At 38.8% G+C, this 21665-nt stretch overlaps 1 protein-coding gene across 1 annotated transcript in view; it reads left to right on the forward strand.

The window, feature by feature from the left end:
- grm7 (glutamate metabotropic receptor 7) overlaps positions 1-21665 on the forward strand; it is a 134021-nt gene that overhangs the window by 83399 nt on the left and 28957 nt on the right. The window contains exons 5-7 of the mRNA XM_028452247.1: positions 3736-3870; positions 7164-7364; positions 21499-21638. Coding sequence (XP_028308048.1) covers positions 3736-3870; positions 7164-7364; positions 21499-21638 — 476 coding nt within the window. The remainder of the gene's footprint in view (positions 1-3735; positions 3871-7163; positions 7365-21498; positions 21639-21665) is intronic.

Below are 21665 nucleotides of genomic sequence, written 5' to 3' on the forward strand. Positions count from 1 at the left end.
TGAAATGCTTTGAGCATTCCTACTAGGGCTATATATGTGTGGCGCTTGTGATTGGCTGATTTTTCATGGTGACTTACGTGGTTCCTCCCACTGTGGGAGATGCTAACATCTCACAGAAAGTGTAACTGTGTCCCACCCTAATGCTCTTTAGGAAGGTAAACTCTCTGTACCATTTTCCAAAGTATTTACACGAGTTCTTTGTTTGTTTTCTCCGGAACGTCTTCATTCATCCAACTCTCTACTGAGTTGGCACTAATCTCGCGAGAACTGCCACTCAGGCCATTTCAGGTGGCAGTTCTCGCAAGGCTCGTAATGGCGTTCAGTTTAGTAAGGCATCTTTTAATCATTATTACATTAAAATCCCGGATATTTACGGGAAAAATACTAATATGGGGCAATGCCGGAAAAGAGAGGTAAAATACGAGAGTTTCCCGGCCAAAACGGGATACTTGACAGGTATGCAAAGAGCTGTCCATTGTAAAAGTAGCTTGTGATCCAAAAAAGTGTAGCTGATAGGTAAAGTGTGTGTCATCACTCATTGTTTCAAATCTACCCATAGAATTAGGAGTTTGCAAACAGTTAAACAAAAGTAAAACTCTTCCGGTGATTTTTGGGGTTCGTGTTGGCCAACATGACCAAACTTGCAGTATTCTAAACCTGATCATTTCAAAAATATTTCAAATTATACCTATGCTAAAAGGCTCATGTTTAAAACTCTTATTGGATTAGTTTGACCAAATATAAACTCTAGCATGCTCTGACACATCTGACAATTGGCTTATTATCAGGTGGTCTGTGGAGTTGAATGACAGCAACACTCATTAAATTCTCCAGGGATGCTGATGCGGGACAGCGACCCTCCAGGAACCAGCTGTGGCTGTCCTGCTTTAAAGCTAGTGTGGTTGTCATTGGTTTTGCAGACCTAATGTGGGCTGATGCTCATACACACAGGCAGTGAGAGTCAAAGGATTAAAGCCCTAATGCAGGGGTCAACCAACCATTCTGATACTGTGAGCTACTTTGTAGAGTCCGAAGGGCTACCAGTTAGAAAAGCACGTCTTAAAAACTACATTTTCATTGTTTCACTTTAATTAGCAGTTACGATAATAAAGAATGCTAACAGTAACTTAAAAAGGTAGGAAATGTTGAGGTTTCAACATGAAACACTTTATTTGTCCTTATTTATGTAATTGTTTCATTTTTATTACATTTCATTGAAAATTATTACAATTTTACAAGCTACTAACAAACAACTTTGAACTAATCATATAACATGTAACATTTGTAAAATATAACAATTATGTCATATTTTACAAAAATTCTCCTTGCATTTTTAAAAACACATCTTATAAAGATCATATTAAATATAACAACACTCACACTCGATATGCAACCCTTAAAACATTTGTCACAACGTTTCAGTAAATGTAAATATTTAAATATGGTTAATTTAATGCTAAAATGTATCTTTATGAGTTTTAATTCTGGAAAGTTAATCGGACTTTAGATGAAGCTCATTGGTGACGAGAGCTCCTGAGGGCATCTCACATGGTCCATGCGGGCTACCTGGGGCCCTCGGGCACCGTGTTGGTGACCCCTGCCCTAATGGATGTGCTTAAAGCTGATATCCAGAGTTTCTGAGAAACTTCTCAATGTCCCGCCCTAAACAGCCTCTCTTCCTCCCACTGCCTCTGCCAATCTACCAGAAGCCACGCCTCTACTTTTCTGCACGCGCATCGAGGAACATAATAAGGTTGCATTGATATAGGTCAAAATCATATTTACCAGTTTGCTGTTGTGACGCGTGGCCTTGCTTCCGTCCACATTTTTCATCTTTCATTCACTTTGATTGGCAGAGTCCGCTACAGGAAGTCAAAGCCTATTGGCTGAGTGATCACGGCGCTCGTTTCCATTTGTATAGGGGTCTATAGGACGAAGGAGGGACTTATATACATTAATGTATATGAATGACCACCGGCAGTAGAGCATAGTAAAAGACTAGTTAGGTATTTTTTTGCATTTCAAAAGAATGATACATGAACATAGATTTCTCAGATATCAGCCTTGAGGAATATCTGTTGACCCCAAGACCTTACCTAAACTCATTGGGTGAATTTTTAAAAATGCAGCTAAAGTGTAATAATTATACATTTTATTCATTCATTTGAACAAAGTGCTTTACAAAGCAATTAAAGGATACAAAAAAATCAGAGTCCTCTAATAAATCTAGACATTTTAATACGTACCATGGGATAGATACGCTATATGCAGAAATCTGTGATGTTGCATGTATTAACTTTTTTTTTTTTTTGTACCCACTTCTATCCCCTCTGCCTTGTGTATTTCTACTTCAGTGAGCAATTTCCCACATTTCTCTGAATGACTTCACGGTCCTCAGAGAACAGCTCTGACCTTGTTATTGCATTTGGCGGTGGGTTGTACATGACTAGACTACTGGCAGTTTGGAAAACGACTTCTCTTTTCAACTTTGAAAGCTGTGAATGTAAAACTGCTTCACCTTTGGCACCTTTCCCCATCATACTTAAATATTATCAGAATATGAACCACTGCTTTTAGTCGGTGAAAGAAGGAAATGAAAACAACGGCTTGTTTCTGTTTTTCCATTAAAAGATGCACGGAATGATAGGTTAGTGCAAAAAAAAGCTTCAATTAAAGTTTTGCCATAATTAAATTCAGTAAGTTCTGACGATTTTGAACCTTTTTTTTTTGTTAATAAATCCAAAGTGAAATACAGCTGCCCGACGTTTGAATGCATCTGAGATAAAGCCAGTGAACAGAGAAATTAAAACAGCTGCTTTTTGCTTGGTCATGAAAATTTCAGCTCAGAAATATTCTCTGCATGTCTTCTTTATTTTCAGTTCAGTCCAGTGTCATCGCCTTAATAACCACTCATCACTTGCAGTCGAGGAAATTTGAATGTCTGGGTTTTATGGAGCTTTTCCCAGTATGTGGATGTACAGCCTGCAAGACAAACTGTACACACTGGTGGCAGAGAGGCTATTATTATACCACTATTCATGTTAACGGCCTTTTGGAAGAAAAAAAAAAAAAATCAGCTGAGTCATACAACTCACAATAGCCATTAGCACCTTTGTTTAAAACTCAGCTGTTGGGCCAAAAACAACACTTAATGAGGACATAGTGGAAGTAAAACAAGAAATTATGGTTGCCCTTTAGACACTCTTATTGCTGCTTAGAAATAAAATGTTTAAAATGTCTTGTCGAACGAATCTCAAAATATGCCAAATCATGATGATCACCAAACACAATGAGGGAGAGTAATAATCACCACCATAAAAGCTTTCATTTATTCTAGTTTTCTATGTCTTGCAAACCAGCGTGACATGTTTTTGTCACTGGCTTGAGTCCACCTACGTTAAAGTTAATTTTATAAAGCAAAGAAAATGTGCTCAGCACCTGCAGCTTGAGGTGTGGGGGGTGGGGGTCTGTGGCACCACTTACAATGTTGTTCATTATGCATCCTGCTTTTTAATTAATGTAATTTCCTAGATGGAAAAAAAAAAAACATGATTAAAGTTCAATGGGACTTCAGAGAAAGAAGAAGAAACACCATGGTCAAATTTTGATGAAGTAATGTTTTTGTAATGAACGTGCTGCTACACTATAGTTTCACTTCATTTCCTGCAGGTCTGAACTGGGCTGATAATTGGTCCGGAACTGAGTGTCTGTGTCTCCTCTTCCCTTTTCTTGCAGGGTTTGATGAATACTTTACCGCGCTCACCCTGGAGAACAATCGACGAAACGTGTGGTTTGCCGAGTTTTGGGAGGAAAACTTTGACTGCAGGCTGCTCAGCGCCTCAAAGAGAGAGGACAGCCGTAAATGCACAGGTACGTGTGTTAATTAGAAACATTTAAACCAGGCTTCACTAACCTTTCTGAAACTGTGAGCTACTTCATAGGTACTGTATGGTCAGAAGGGCTACCAGTTTGAAAGTAGCTTCTTAAATAATACATTTTCACATTATTTTAGAGAGTAAGATGATAAGGAAGGCTAGCAGGCACTTAATAACGTCAGAAATATTTCAGTTTCAACATGCAACACTATTTATTCTATTTTACTAGCTACAAAAAAAAAAACTTTTAACTAATTGTAAAATTTGTAAAATCCACCTTGTTTTTAAAAAATATATATTTTATTTACTGGCGCAATGGACTGGCGCCTGGTCCAGGGTTTACCCCGCCTACCGCTCATTGAGAGCTGGAGATAGGCACCAGCAGACCCCCGTGACCCTGAAAACAGAAACAAGCGGGTCTGAAAATTAATTAATTAATTTTTATATATAACATACACAACCCATACACCAAATCTGTAGCATTTAAAAACATTTGTCACAATATTTCTGTGAAAATAACAAAAGATAGTTAATTTAATTCTAAAACTTTATCACGTGCAGCAGTATTTAACTTTGTGAGTTTGAATCCTGGACATTTAATCAGATTTTAGATGGAGTTCATTGGTGGCTAGAGCTCATGAGGGCACCTCACATGGTCCATGAGGGCTATCTGGTGCACCGTGTTGGTAACCCCTGATTTAAATACTAAAAAAAATGTGCAGCAACCATTACCATGTTTGCACCCTGTGTTTTTTTGTTGTTGTTGTTTTTTTTAATAAACTCATGTTGTTTGCAACACAGCCAGAAAGTCTGACACTAGGTGCCTGTATCCAGCGGGGGCAGGACAGGCAGAGTTTATTCTTAGAAATATAATGCACCACGTGTCTGAGTCGTGCTACAGTTACAGTGTCTGCTCTTGTTGAGGATGGTTTGTATCTCTTATATCGAATATTCCCTCAGTTCTCTCCAAACCCAGTCACCTTCACAGGTCAGCTCTCTTACCAAATGGAGAATAATACATGAAAAAGAAAATGACCAAAAAAAAAGTGACTATTTCTACTCTGCTTTTACTAGCATTTTCACTCTGGCTTTAATGATAGCATAGTTACCTGAAGTGAGGCCTGTGCATGTTACCTTATCTCCGTAAAGCAGCGGCGTAACAGGCACAGACGTTGATTATTCTCATGGGTGATGCCTGTTATGTGGGATACCGTATTAATCTTACTCGCATACATGATGATGGTAATGGCAGTGTGACAAATCACTGTTTGCCGGAGGATTTTGTTTCTTCTATAATCCCTCGTTTGGCGTCTTTCATCATGCGTCATTGACACAAGACGCTCCTCCACTTTGTAAACCCGGTAAAATGATTCCAAAACATCCTCTTCTTTTTTTATCGTTTCTTCAAATCCACTCAGTACGGATATACAAATGTCTCCATATTGTTTCCGTTTTCACTGCAAACGTTATAATGTTTGTGAATTTTAAGCGCCAGCAGGAGACATTTTGCATTTAAAGGTTGTTTAATGAGCTGCCTATGTAGAGCAGATAGGTTGTGTGTGTGGGTGGAAATGTGTAATACATCGTGAAAAATGTGTGAAAATGTCAGCCCAGATTGCATTTGAGCTTTTTCATTTCATTGCAGCCGCCCATTTCTCATGAGCATCCCATTAGCATTATCACCACGCTCTCCTGAGAACAGTTACCACTGAGGAGACGATAATCTTTCTTTAATCTCAGTTTATTTCTCAAAGGTGTGTTTTTGTTGGGATTGAGACAGAGTTTGGTAATTGTAATACTGATTATTACTGCAAGTAAGCCTTCAGAGCTAAAGCTTTCAACAAGTTATATTGGGTTATTGACTGGTTGTCAACATGGTAACCAATCTGCAATATAATGAAAACAAAAATCCAACTGATTAGATATTTAGGCAGAGTGTGTTAAGCAGCAACAGCACAGGCGCCTGTTGTGCCCCAGGAGCAGGATGTAAAGGTACAAGAAGCCACTGTCGGCGACTACATTATGGAATGTCAATGTTTTCACCTTTCTAATTGGAAACAGCATATTACTCAGTAATAAACTGCAGAGATCTGCCCTTCTTAATCTGTGTACTTTTCATTTTTTGGTTATTTTGTTTTAAAACCCAATCAAAAGAACAAATAAACGGTTGTTACACCGACTTAAAACCAAAACAGCAATAAAGATACAACAAAAAACCAGACAAGCAGTGTTTTTCCGTTTTAAGATTAAAATATTGATGGAAAAATCTTGTTCCATTTGTGAGATATTTGGATATTTATGGGGAAATAAGAGCGAGAGCTTAAGCCCGTCACATTCTGTCACAGCAAACAGGAACACTGTACCTGATTTCCCTCCACAGGTCCTGGACCATGTCCAATAGGATTTATTATTCGTTTTCTGCTCCTGTTTTACGGTCCAAATAATATCCAAATAGCTTTTTTGAGGGCAATAATAATATTTACTTTGCACAATAGAATAACGCTAGCCACTAACGGCAGCTGTCAACACACACAGAAGTTAATTTCAAGAAACGAGGAGCACCAGTGAATTCATTACACCACCTCTGGTACCTTTAATCACATGACATGTGCATGCTTTACGTAACATAGTTTATTTATTTATTTATTTATTTATTTATTAATAAAGTTTCAATTCACCAGTTCATCAGTAATGTGACTTATGCTTTGCTCCTTTTTTTTCCGGGAGAAAAAATCCGCCCCCGTCTGTGGGTCTCCTCTTTGTGATGAACTTAAAACATGAAGCTCTCATCCTAGTTGTCCCCTTAAATATCCAAATGTCACAAAAACAGAAGATTTCATTTTAAGACAGGAAAATGCTGCTTGTCTGGTTTTTGATTTTTCTGTATTTCTGTTTAGGTCTTAAGTCAGTAAGACTAAATAACCACACTGTTTATTTGTTTGTTTGATCTGGTTTTAAAACGGAATAACCAAAGAACCAACAGTACACAGATTCTTCTTACTCGGCTGTATTTGCCAGACACACGTTCCCCCCCCCCCCCCCACCCACTTCAATTCATCTTCATTTTTTTCAATTGGGAGTAATTCACATCATCTTACAGTCCATGTCCCGCCATTGTTTTAGGTGTCATTTCTTCAGAATAATGACTGAAAAAAAGAGCAGCAAATGAGCAAAATGGAGAGCGATAAATAAGAAGCTGGAGGTGACATGGAGAGTCATGCAATTGTTACAACTAATGGATCATGATGCATTTGCCCATTAGTACTCCTCTTTGCTTTCTTCCTCCAGGCCAGGAGCGCATTGGGATCGACTCAAAGTACGAGCAGGAGGGGAAGGTGCAGTTTGTGATTGACGCAGTTTACGCCATGGCCCACGCAATCCAGAACATGCATAGGGACTTGTGTCCCGATCACCCAGGCATTTGCCCACAGTTGGAGTCGGCAGATGGGAAGACTCTCCTAAAGTACATACGCAACGCCAGCTTCAATGGTGAGCCAGCCGCTGTACATGTGCACGAATTATACTGTAACTGTAGACACTTGGGTTGTTATTACCGCAATCTTAGACAACATTTGGTCTCTTATTGCAGCTCGCTATAGTGCCCAAGATGAAATTAGGTTATCAGCTATCAGCTTACATCACTCAAGCTATACTCTCTTCCGATGGTTCATTTCACAGCAAGAAGCATATTCATTTATCTCAAGGTTTTTGCTCCATTTTGCAGTTTGAAGATAATGACATTCACAGAAAAAGAGAAATAAACACAATGCATTGACTGAATGCACATTGGCAGGCTGGCTCTCACTTATCCTCAAATAAAAAGCGCTCAGCAACGAAGAAAACTGAGCTTTTTTCTTGACGTTCAATAAAGCAGTGGTTTTCAACCTTTGCGGCCCGCGACCCCCAAAATAAAGGTTCCAGAGACCGGGGACCACTACTGTACCTTAAGGTGGTTGAACACAGACATTAACATTGAAGAACAGTCATGTGGAGACAGGGCCATCTATAAGGGGAAATAAAGGGGAAAGCTTTTTGGGGCCCATCCATAAAGTCAGAAAATTGATGATATATTGTTATATGAATCTGTAATACCCACATTTATTTATTTATCTGAATAATATCCACTGCTAATCAGGAAGTTTATTATTGTTTGCATAGTATGTAGTCATCTTATAAGATGTAAATCCTTGTTTTAATCAGAAATAAAATGGGTTAAAAGTGATAAAAATGGTGGAAAAGGTGGTGAAATAGGATTTTAAAAACCACAGAAATTGGTTAAAAGTTGCAAATTAGAGTGGCCAAAAACAGAGAGAAAAAGTGTTAAAAAAGGGTTCAAAGTGTCAATATTCCAACAATTAGTTTAAACTGGCAAATAATTAGCATGACACATTGTGAATGTGGTTAAATTGGCAAAAAAAAATCATGAAAAATTGTGAAAATAGGTTAGCAGGGACAATTATGGTTCAACATATATGAAATTAGTTGGAAAAAGTGCCGAAAGTGTCTTGAAAGTGGAAATGTGCAGAAAAGGCATTGAAATTTGATGGAGAAGTGGCAGAAATGCATTAAAAGGAGCAAAAATATGGTAAGAAAAAGTTGTAAAAATAGGTTTAAATATGGAAAGTTTGGTATAGTTGCAGAACAAGTTCTGATGAGCTACGAGCAGAATATCTCGGCACCAAATAGCACGTACCGCCTTCCTGAGAATTCAGTGAAATTACTCGGTTCCACCGAATAAAACAAATGAAATTGTGTGACGTAAAATCGTAATCTATGTTGAATTGTCTTTGAAACGATATGTCACATGACTATGTTCCGATAACTTTAGAAATTTCTTTGGCGCCCCCCTGGCACATATGGAGTAATGGGCCCCATTCATATAGTGGTATGTGTCAATGATTCGGTACCATCAACTGTCAGAATATTTGACAAAAAAAAGATGTTCTTTGTTTCTTGAAGGCATCTGGTGACCCCCTCCCAGTGTCTTGCAACCCCAAGGTTAAAAACCCCTGCAATAAAGCACTGCATTAATAATCTTATGTTTATAGACCTATTATTATTAATGGGAACCAACAACACCTCCCTACATCTTAGATTCACATTTGAAAGATTTGTTTATCCCGAATGAAATTTACAAGATTTGAAATGTTTATTTGCTGATATTTGGACAGAGAAAGAGGTAAATATTTAGCTTACAAGGTGTTAATTGGGTTTGGAGAGAGCTAAACAATCCAGCTGCTCTGCACAAACAAAGCATCAATCTTCTCATATCACTCGAGGCTAGAATATTTCTAAAAATGTCAAACAATGCCTTGAACAACCACTTTACTCTGGAGTATTTGATTCATGGCTATGTGTCTGTATCATCTCATTTCGAGCAATAACTGCAGAAGCATTTATATTAAAGACGAATCAGTGTCACACACACAGACTGGCTGTATTTCAAACATACTTTCAGTTTCAATAGGATGCTCAAAGCAACCGGAGATCTAGTGTAAAGGTTTAAGTACATATGATCTTTGATGGGTCCGTCTGTGCTTGGACCTCTGCATTATTTAGCTGCGCAGAAGAAGTAGGAGATACTTAACAATTAATGGAAAATAGTTCTTAATGGCAGATGCTCAAAAAGTGCAGAAGAGAGTGAGAAACGAGGACAGGTTGGGGAAAAATACTTAAAAAACAAGAGAAACTTTAGTCTTTACTAATGTGCCGACTTGTTTGTCAGCCAGCAATCATTAAAGGCCCTTTTAAAGCACATCAAGTTTTAAGAAAAAATTCCAGATTGTATTTTATAATACTTAAATTCAGGAAATTATTCGATATTGCAAAAACTCTCATTGTAAAACAGCTCAACCTGCTCACTCTATCACTGTTCTTCAGCTGGAATTAACAACTTCAGTTTCACTTTGGGACATTGTGTGAAATGGCGAGAGAGAAAAAAAAAATTATCATCTCTTTAACACAAATGTTTTTCAAAGTAGGAATAAAACCTCAGCATTCATTATGTGATAAGGTTTTGGCTCATTTTGACTTTGATGACAGAATCGTTCGGAAAAAGTTTAATTATAGACAATTGTGTGGTTTCAATACAAATCTGTAGCTCTCCTGGTCTTACAGATTTGAGAGTGTAAAATTGCTGATAACAGCAAACAAAGCAGACCTTGAGGTGGTGTTATCAAGTGTAACTGGAGCTACTGAGGAGTTCTGGCGTCAAGCGATCTTCCAACAAGTACACCTAAAAGGCCTTAGACCACACCTGCAAAAGCAGTGGATGATCCCTAACTCATTGGCTGCCAGCCATTTTCAGAACAGCAACCCCCCTTCCCTGCCAGACATTTTGGAGAAGACCCACAGAATATTTTGTACTATGACTATGTAAAATCTGAAAGAATAGGCTCTACTTTCATTAAAAAATGTTTTTTGCTTCTAGCTTGTTTTGTTCTTCGTTAATCAGCAGTTGAGTATAGGTACGTTTCACTCAAAACACCAGTTTCTGAGCAAAAAGCTGAGAAAACAGCCTTTTTCTGTCAGCAACTTTGAGGCAATTTTTTTTTTTTACTTTAGTGACACCTCAAACATCTGAACCATGGTCTCCTTCTATAAAACAACAAAAACAACACTGAGTCGTATGATGCCCTTACAGTATGTTGGCCTTCTTCCAAGTCTCATCCACCCCCCAGTCTCCCCACACGCAACTTCCTCCTACTCCCTGACATGCCGAGTTGACCCGTTTGGCCACGATTGTTGATCGTCTTCTTTCACGATCGCGACACTCTCAATAGTCGACTTAGGTCCACACATGCGCTGCTGAGAGCTGCTGGGGGCGTCACAATCTTCCCTTGTAGCTCCATTTTCCTTCCTTCTCCCTCTCACCTCTGCCAATCACGGGTAATTTCTCATTCAAAGGTGCACTACTGCCACCTACATGGCACCAGTTGGTCACTGCATCATAAGTCTGATATTCATGAGAGACCTCCGCCAGAATGTCTCCTAGCAACCCACCCATTTGAAATGACATATTTTTGTATAAGTAAATCAGTGGCAGTGAGTGAAGACCCGAATCATCTTCTATGAATAACTTTAATTTACTATAAATGAATACAAAGTTGTCAAAGCTAATACCAAAATAATATAAAAGGTTCATTATGCAATTTGTAGAAATATTCACAAACTGTTATTTTGGGTTTAAAGGAGTAGTCCGCAATCTGGAAAAAAAAAAGATAGCATTATTCGAGCAAGCAAGACCTCCTTTAAGATCTTCCCACTCAGGTATGCTTCCATCACGCGTCCTTCCAAAGCCATGCCTTCCCCAAGTTGAAAATAATTATGAAAATACGAGATTCATTATTTCAACGGAATGTTATTATAGATAGATAAATCCAGGTTTATTCCACATACTTCATTTTTAGTTAAAACAGTGTGTGAGCAATAAAGGAAAGCTAACCATTTCACCAACAAAGGAGCAATGCTGATTTAAAGTATTAATATTCCAGTTGTGTCACCAGAAGCCGCACAGCTTCAGAGTTTATTTTCTGCTTATTTGTGTTGCAAAATATTTTTTTTATAAACTGAGAAGTTTTTTTTTTGTTTTGTTTTGTTTTTTGTTCTGGCAGGGATACATCCTCTATTTTTAATCTTGAAGATAAAGCTCTTTTTTGCTGTTTTAATCTATGAAACAGTAGAAGAGTTTTGAATAGCTGCACAGAAAACAGATATGTGGGCCGTGACTCATAGGTCTGTAGCCAGCCTTTGAAATATTAAGGATTATGTTGGCAACACAACTGTGGTTTTGTTTCTGTAAATGAATCCTATAATAGGGCCAGAGGGATTTACATGACTTTGACTATATTCAGGCTTTCCCAGACATTCATCGTGTTACAATTTGAACACACTTTAGAAAGAAGTCACTTTTCATCATGTTAAATGAAACAGATAGTTGTTGCACACCTGTTTCTTGTTTTGTGTGCATGTAGTTTAAATTGAGACCACAGAAGACCTATATATAAAGGTGACAGCTGGAAAACAAAGCACATTCACTTTTGGTTTTATATCAATGATGTATTATTGACCTTTTACATAGGCGACTCTGAATGTTATGATTATCAAGTGCAGGGGATTTTGACCTTGGGTTTTCGACCTTGGGGTCAGGACCACATTTGGGGCCGCGACTCGCGAGACACTGGGAGGGGGTCGCCAGATGCCTTCAAGAAACTCAGAATAGTTTCTGAATAATTTTAGCCCATTTTTTCTTATTTTTACCCTTTTTCTGCGACTACACCAAACTTGCCATATTTTTTGCCTGTTTTCATCACTCTTTTCTTGCCATATTTTTGCTCCTTTTAATGCATTTTTGCTACATTACCCCCATTTCTGCCACTTTCTGCACAATCTTTCCACTGTCAAGACATTTTTGACACTTATAAACCCTTTCCACCACTTATTCCACCTAATGTCGCATATGTTAACCCATTATTGTCACTTTAAACTCTTTTCACCATATGTCATGCATGTTTTTGCAAACTCAACCAAATTCGTGATTTGTCATGCCCATTATTTGCCAGTTTAAAATAGTTGTCCCTAATTTTGAAATTGCATCACCCCAACCCCCTGTCAATAATGACACTTTAAACCCTTTTTACCACTTGTTCTGTCTGTTATTTGGTCACTAATTTACAACTTTTAACCAATTTCTGTAGTTTTTAAAATCCCATTTCACTACTTTTTCCACCATTTTGTCACAAGGATTTACATCTTTAAGATGACTCTATACTAGGGAACAAATAATAGTAAACTTTCTGGATAACAGTGGATATTATTCAGATAAATAAATAAACGTGGTTATCACAGATTCATCGAACAATGGACCATCATTTTGCTGACTTTATGGATGGACCCCAAAAAGCTACTCCCATGTCTTTGTTCAACCACCTTCAGGTACAGTGGGGGTCCCCGGTCTCTGGCACTTTTATTTTGGGAGTTGCGGGCTGAAAAGGTTGAGAACCACTGCTCTAGTGGACTTACCTATGTCATTTGCTATGGGTGCACATCAGTTTTGAAAATATAGTTTTCTCTATATAGGGGTCTCGGGCGGGGAGCTCTCTGGGCCCTCCCCTCGGGTGGTTGGGCGCGGGGGTGTGGGGGGGGATGGGGTGGGGGGTCTGGGGGTTGGGGGTTGGATTGGTGGCGTGGTGCGCTGGGTCCTTGGCTCCTTGGGGCTTTCTCGGGTGTGTATGGGGGGGGCGATGGTTGCCTCTCGGTTTGGGATCTTGGGGGCGTTCGGGGGGCTGCTTGGCCGTGTGGTGGTCGCCGGGGGCCCCCGGATTGCCAGCTCTTGCTGCTGGCCTGGCTGCTTCCGGGGCCCAGGGGCGGCTCGTGGGTTTTGCAGTGGCGGTTCTTGGAAATACATTTGTCATGGATGCACTGGCCTTGGGCTGTGGGATAACACTCATACTGGGCTCAACCACAGACACGTTGTTCCCAAATACCTGTTTTATGGAATTTCCACTCACTTCTTCCTCTGCTCACAGCCACCACCATTATTCCTAAGCCGCACACTGGTCACCAAACTGGCTTGGTAACTCAACAATAAGCACAATATACACAACCACAATTTCACATCGCATCACTTGAAATCTATCGACTACTCCCCACCCATTCCATTTCCTATCTTGTATTCCTCTTCCCTGTTAACTTCCCCACCCCTCTCCAACCCCTCACCTTGGTGTAACACTGCCCTCTCTTTTTTTACATCCTCCCTTTAATAAAGTATTTCTTACCCTTCCCTAGGGAGGGCTGGTGATGGTCACAATTATGCAATGAAATAAATAAATTTATTTAATTGCAATAACAAAATATGCATTGCTGTTAAAAGATTGCACTTCTTGTAGTGTTAACCTTCGACAGAATGTGCAGACAAGAGAAAAAAAAAAAAAAAAAAAGAAAATATAGTTTTACCTAATCAATATTTTTTTGATTAAAACTGATGATACAGGACACGTAAACAGTGACCTTTTTCATACGTCTCATATATTTAGTCAGTATTGTTTTAAAACTTGATTCAATGACCCTAAACTGCACCTTTTTTATCAAAAGCACAATGAAAATGATTTTTTTTTCCCTGTCTTGATGCATATTTAATATGCACTTAATAAAAATCCCCCCTAGTTGAAATGAGATTTCTCTGTTTTTGTCTACAGCATGTGTTTCCTACTCTAATCAGATTAGAGATTTTTAAGGGAGATGCTGCAGCATATTGAGATTAGGAATGGATTCATACATGATTTATGTTATTGATGTTTCTCCTTGTTGGAATAAAATGTTCTTGATGAACTGTGTATCATAAAGGAAGTATAAGCATTGCTGGCTCTCACTGGGGCAGAAGTAGATCAGGTCGTCCAATAACCAGTGGGTTGACGGTTAGAAACATGCTCTTACAGTGACATGTCGTGAGCACTAGGGTTGGGTAGGCAGGGCGTTGCAAATCGAGACCACCAATGTCAACACCAATGACAGTCCCATATGTTTCTGCTGGCAAGTGTTAATTCAGTTCAATTCAACTTTATTTGTGTTGCGCGATTTACGACAAAGTCATCTCATTGTGCTCATCAAAATATAAATTTCATAATAAGAAAGAAAAAACCCAACGTAGCAGCTGCACCAGCCACGCTCTGTCAATTCACTAATGCACTCTCAAAGTAACGTATAGCATTTAGCATAGCACGGCTACGTCCATTTGGACGTAAATGGTTATATTGAGTGACTGTGCAGTGTCTCTGCCGTACCAGTAATAGCAATGTTTAGTCATTTGGGCTATGAAACGCACAAAATGCTGACACTTTCAAACTTATAGGCACTGTAGGCTATCGGAAATGAAAAAAAAAATAATTTATAATTATATTGTAATTAAAACAAATAATCAAAATATCAATTTGCCCTTGGGTAGTCACTGCCTACCTTGCCTTCCCTGACTGCACGTCACTGTGCTCTTATCATGCCACTGTGCCCTTGGCTAAGACATTTAACCCATTTGTAAAATGTAAATGAATTAGTACAAAAGGATCTGATGTGTGCAGATTAGCAGCCACATTTCCATCTGACTGCCCCAGGAGAGCTGGGACTACCCAAGTAATGTATCTGCATCGGTTGGATTGTATAGAAAATGGTCAAACGATGAAAAACTTTTATAATCACATGATAGATTTTTCCATGAAACACGTTTTGTGTATTATGGGGTGAGAGGCTGGCAGACAAGCGATTATACCACAAAATCAAACCATTAAAATGCAACGCCTTCAATCACGATCAACATATTGGGCACCAGTGATTTGGTTTGTATGATGGCGGAATATTCAAAAGTGACCATTCCATCAAATCGCATAAACCTCAAATCAGGTTTTCAGGAATTCCCAAGGCGTTACTATAATTTATTCCCTAAAAAAACTGTTTTCATTTATTTTCATGACAATGTTCCAATTTGTTTATGTTCATTGCGGTGAAACAGGTGTGAATTAGTTCCGTAGTAAAAAAGAAAAATAACAACACAGAAAATCCTTAAGGTATAAAAGAGTCCAGATGGCTGGGATTGCTTTTTAATTGATATGAGTATTGTGATGCAAATATTCTCACTTGTCGTGTGTCGTCAGCTGCAAATAGGTTTAGGAAACCCAGGTTTTCATGACATATCACAAAACATGGTCTATTTGTACTACACAGCATACACACTATTCCAAATTATTAGACAATATATAGATAGTAGGGATAGGATAATACACATAGCTGACGAGATGAGACAATATACTGTATGACACTGGGATCACGATAACATTTGGAAAGGGAAAAATAAATGTAAAAAATGCAGTTTGAAATAATAACCATGCTTTTATTTGAGTAACTTACATATAGTTACATATACTCTAGGTATAACCTTTGTGTAACCTATACTCAACAGTAATATAAAAAAAAAGAAAAGAAAAGAAATAAACATTACCATAAATAAGAACAATCTTTCCTATTTTTTAAAGTGCAAAAAGTGCCACTCTGCAAACAGAACACAAGTATACATCCCAGTCTATAATTAAAGCCCTAAATAATGTCATCCTCATTACAGGCTTCAAGAATATCAACATTGATTAAGTCTCCTGCAGTTGAAAAAACGCAAAAACGTATGAGTCATATTTGATGACTCTTATTTATATTAACTGTTGATTATTTTGACATTAGATGCTTTAGGAAAAGGGGGTGAGGGCTGGTATACAGAGATTAGAGTTTATCAAAATCTTATCCTGAAGCACTTTGGATAGTTTTTTGGAAAAGGGTTTAGTATACCTCGGTGGTGTAGATGAATACCATTTATTACAGCAATAATCTGATTACCTCAGAGAAAACTGAAAACTGATTGCCGTCAAGTAAACACAGGATTTGGTTTTGGGTTGTTTTTTTTTTTTTTTCCATTGGATGTGCAAATGATTATCACCCGAGAATAAATTGTATAACAAGTGATTAATCCACAATAATTATCTGATCGTCTGCATCCCTCCAGAGCATGCTCTATCAACATAAAATGTGATCATTAAATCATGTTGTTGATAGTGCAGGCATGGGTTGTTTGAGTTTAGCAGGGCACGTCTGTCCGTGTGATTGTTCCACTACAAGTAAATATGTGAAAGCAAACTTCTGTGGGGGAAGCTAAAGGCTAAAGTAGATGCCATGCTCTTCTAATACTGTCGCTATGGCAGCAGAGATTCAGCAGGCAGAAATAATTGAAGTCAGAGCTTAAATTGCAACATTCTAAACATTCCAGATAGTTCAAGAGTACAAAATTGCAAATCTTCCCCGTGATCTCTATGATTTTAACTTTTTTGGGTGTTTAGTTTGATTAAATTCAATATGCAGATGAAAATGTCACAAAAGAAGCCCCTTCCTTTGTTACAGATGTATCATCAGGTCCTTTACTTGTTTTGGCGCTGCTTTATCACTCATATCTCACTGCCTCCTTATTTCATTTAGCCTAGAACAACACCCAATATCTAGTGTGTGTGTTGCTGCTAATGCATGTTTGAGAGCGAAGAAGTGTAAGCCTCCTTTGTTGATCTCCCCACTGTGCTAGAGTCACAGAGCTGAAGAGTGAGAGGCAGAAGAAGAAAAAAAAAGAAAGCGAAGAGAATAATGATGCGAGAGAAACACAGCAGTGGATCCCCAGTCCACCCACACTGCTCCACGCAGCCCAGCAGCAGGCACTTTTGTCATGTCTTAGTTCAGAGCCACATGCAAATGCATTCATTTTTCATCTTGGATAGTGCTCACACTAAGGAGTCTACACAGACCATTTTGTTCCCATGAAAATATCCGGTAATGGAAAATAGAAATCAATTTCTAATGCCTTTTTATCTACAAACACAAAAAAACACCACTTCATTATTTGCTCTTAAACTGAAGAGTGCCTAGTGCCCAATCATTTATGTCACTTTACTGAATGACTTATGTTTGTGTATGTATTTTTCAAAGAAGCACAGCAAAAGTAGTATAACCATCATAGCTTTAGCTCACACATGGCCATAACTCATTTTAACATTCTTATTCACTTTATTAACAAAAAATACTTACAGTTTTAAGAATTCACAGATCACATTATGGCACAAGTGATCAAGACCCAAGAGCCAAATTTGCCCCTTTGGAGCATCCGATTCGACCCACAGGAGAAAGTAAAAATAATAGAGAAAACAGGAATCATTGTGTTAATGTAACTCAGTAATATTTGCAGGTTCTCACAGTTAAAAAACGTTAAAATTCTTACAAAATCCTTAAATTTTCCTCAAAACATGACGTAATATTTCCCTTAATACGCTTCTGTCAGTGTGCCCCAGGGCAGCTGTGGCTACAAAGTAGCTTACCACCACTGGTGTGATTGGTGTGAATGAATGATGGTTTCCGTAACACACTTTGAGTCTCCTTGAAAAAAGCGCTATGTAACTCCAATCATTATTATTTTTAATTAAACAGAAATTGGTCACAAAATCTAGGAAGTTTAAAGTGAAGATCCAGTTGGGACTAGGGGTGTCCCGATCTGATATTGATATCGTATATCGGATTCAAATTTCCGGATTTTCCGATTATTTTTTATTTTATTTTTTTCCCCAATTCATTTTTTATTTTATTCAATTGCAGAATAGTGTAGATATTATGTTGAAGATTAAAATTGATGTAACCAATTGGTTAATAATAAATGGGTCAGTTTTTCTTATACCTACTGTTGTTGACTATTGTTCTCTGTTGGAGTAACATCACTTGATTTCTAATATTCCAAACAACAAAATAAGTAATTGCTATTTTTTAATCAAAGAAAAAAAATCAAAATCAAATCAAAAAATAAATAAAAATAGTATGTATGAGTCATGCTGATATCGGATCAATATCGGTACTGGGCGATACGCAAGGCTGCAATATCGGTATCATATCTGAAGTGAAAAAGGTGTATTGGGACATCCCTAGTTGGGACTTATACAGTATATATCACTTGGGTGTGGTCGGTTTCCTACATATTTAGTATTTTATGTCCCGTATAAAATCTGTGGCCCACTTGAGATGAAACCGCTTCGTATTTGGCCCCTTAACTAAAATGAGTTACACACAGAGAGGACTTTAAGTTTTCCTATAGCTGCAGACTTTTTTATCTAGGAAGTTGCTTGAATGGATCTTGAACATTTGTCCTACTTTCTTTTTTTTGCCCTGACAAGGATGCTTTGGAATTAGTGCTCTACATTTAAATGAACATGTTGGTGGGTCAAACGGTCTCAGAGGTACAATCTCCCTATAGATAATGTGGAATGTACGTGCTGTCACTTTTCATAACAGCAGGTCAGAGATTTGTGGCTCTCTATCAACATGGAAATTGGCCCTTAAAATTCTTACAGGCTGACATTTATGATACACAATGAGGTCACACGGTCCATTCATCAATCCACTCATCTCCTATATGCTTATTCTGTTCAGGTTTGAAGGGTAGTGGCAACCTTCCTCTCCTATCTTCTCTATGCATAAGACAAGCTTCATCCCAGACAGGTTTCCATCAATTTTGCCTGATTTGAACTGATTTTTAACAATACAACAATAACAAATCCTCGGACAACAATTGCTTCCAGCTCATTACGGAGAATAACAGCAGACAAAAACTTTATCATACATGGGGTCAGAGCAGGCACGGCGACAGGATTGTTTCTCTCCCGGTGCTAAGAGGGTGCCGGATTGATATGTGGGGGTGCTGAGAATTTTTTTTTTAAAATATACTATTACTTTTATAAGGAGTTTCTCATTTTTTCTTCAATAGAATAAGTTGTGAAACACAGAAAGTGTGGTTTTAACTGAATTTGGTCAAAGAATATTTAACAAATTAGTTAAGCATAATACAAGTGACCACAAGGCAATGGCAATAAAAAGAATAATGAGCAACAGTGACCTATTCAACACCTGACTGCCACTCTTTCGCCTGTCAATAATCAGACAATAATTATAAAATGCAAAACGTCAGAGAAGAACTAACTCACCCTAGTTGTTTTATAGGAGAATGATGTGTTTGTTGTTGTTTCTGCGTGTTTGGACTGGCAGGCAAGATTGCTGAGTCGGGGTTTTGCCTTTCGGTTTCTCAGGTTTTCTCATTGGTTTTCTTCTATAAAACTACAAAAACAACACTGAGACTGGGCTTTTGATGGCAAAATTATTATTATTTTGCTATCTATGTCAGAGTTGTATGGATTTCTTACTGTATTTCGGCCGTCCTCCATGTCTCTCTGCACGCGCAACTTCCTCCTCCTCCCGGACATGCCGAGTTTCACCGCTTGCCCCGTTTTTTTGATCATTTTTTCTCACCATTGCGACACTCAATAGTCCACTTTGTTCCACACATGCTCTGGTTGAGTGCGCGCTGCTGTGAGCTGCTGGGAACTTCAGCATCAACTCTCGTAGTGCCATTTTCTGTCTCGTAAACTCCTTTCATCTCCCTCTGAGCTCTTCCCATCACGGGTGATCTCTCATCCAAATGCGTGCTGCTGCCACCTACATGTCACCAGTTGGTCACTACATCATGGTACAAGTTAGATATTCACCGGAGAGCTTTGTCACACTGTCTCCTAGCAACCCCAGCCGAAAAACACAATTCTCGTCTATAAGCGTGAATGGCACTCTATGAGTTAAATAAAGAGTTTCAACAAAATAGGAAATATGATTGCGTTTTTGCTCTTTTTTTGTCATAAAAACAATTTATTTGAATGATGTAAACAACAATAGATCAGTGCGTACATTTTTCATAAAGGTGTGTATTTTGCTCCAAGGGGTCTATTCTCTGTATGACAACGACACAGTGGTGGAAGGAAAATGGCCTACACAGAGAAATGCGACACATGCTGAGGCAGAACATGCAATCTAGCACAGGACAGTCGAGGCATCAATCCGCTCACAGGCATCGCTTCTCAAGCTCTGAGAAAATGATTCTCCTCACAGCTCCATTGAGCAGACTCTGTCACACGCTCAAAAGAAGATGAATTAATGAGCCGTACTATTTTATGAAAACCATCAGTCATTCTCTTGTCTAAAACAAGCTCTTGTACTACTAAAGACTTTTGGCCTAAACTTGTGCCGAATCTTCAATCACAAACGCCCTTGAACAGAAAGATGAAAGATACAAATCTCTTCCTGCTGCAAACCAAGGACAAGGTTTTGCTGGTCTCCCATTCAAATGATACAAGCTCTGTTATGGATAACAAAGACTATAGGTATGTCTCAAAGATTTTGGATATGTCTTCAGACTCCCCCTGTCCTCTTTTCAAAATGGTTTCTCCATTTCTGCATGAAAGAATGCAGCACCAAGGTGATAGGAGTCATAAAACGCATCAGTTTTTCATTCTCTCGCATAAAATGACCTCAACAACATAGAGCTCACAAATAAAATAGATACTGCAGATTTTCCCCCAATTCATGTCCTTCAGCATCCATCGTTGAGCAGGTCCCACTTATTCGATGGAACACATAAGTTCAGGGTGCAGACAGGCCTGGGCACAGGATCACACACACACACACACACACACACATTTTATGTATTACATTCAAGGTGTCCATAGTCCTTGTGAATGTTGTAATGAAATTTGGGAGCTGTGGTAAGGAAAGGTTACTGGATGCTGAGGACAGATGGGGATCAGACCATCCTCTGGCTGACCTCCTTAAATCTGCTTTCATTGACCAGTGCGTGGTTGAAATGTCATCGTTTTAACCTGCAGAGGTGGAAACATTTTCTCATACAGCAATCAGTTCCAGTTCATTCTGCAGAGCTGAATGTCCACATGATTTTATATTCCTCCAATGGTTATTGTGTGCCAGTGATGATGCACTGGAAGCAGGTGAGGAGGTTTTTTTCTGTCAGGAGCGAGCGCACTATTCCGATAACCCCTTCTGCTCATAATTATCTCTATTGTTCAAGGTAAAGGGCATGAAGGATGTTGAAGGTCGGCATCGGAGGGAACAGCCTCCCACACTGTGCACCTTTGCTTTGTGTTTCTCCACTACTGTTTTCTTTTCGTTAAAAGATGTCTCACTTTTCCTCTTCCTGTGCCCTTTCTTTCTCTCCTGCTCTGAACAGGCAGCGCCGGCACCTCTGTGGTCTTTAACAGGAACGGTGACGCTCCAGGGCGCTACGACCTGTTCCAGTTCCAAATGACAAACTCGTCTATTCCAGAGTACAGGATGGTGGGACAGTGGGTGGAGACTCTCCAGCTCAGGGTACGATGAGGCACTGATATTCATAAC

The sequence above is a fragment of the Gouania willdenowi genome, chromosome 7 (genome assembly GCF_900634775.1).
Source record: "Gouania willdenowi chromosome 7, fGouWil2.1, whole genome shotgun sequence".
In the NCBI taxonomy this organism is placed as follows: Eukaryota; Metazoa; Chordata; class Actinopteri; order Blenniiformes; family Gobiesocidae; genus Gouania; species Gouania willdenowi.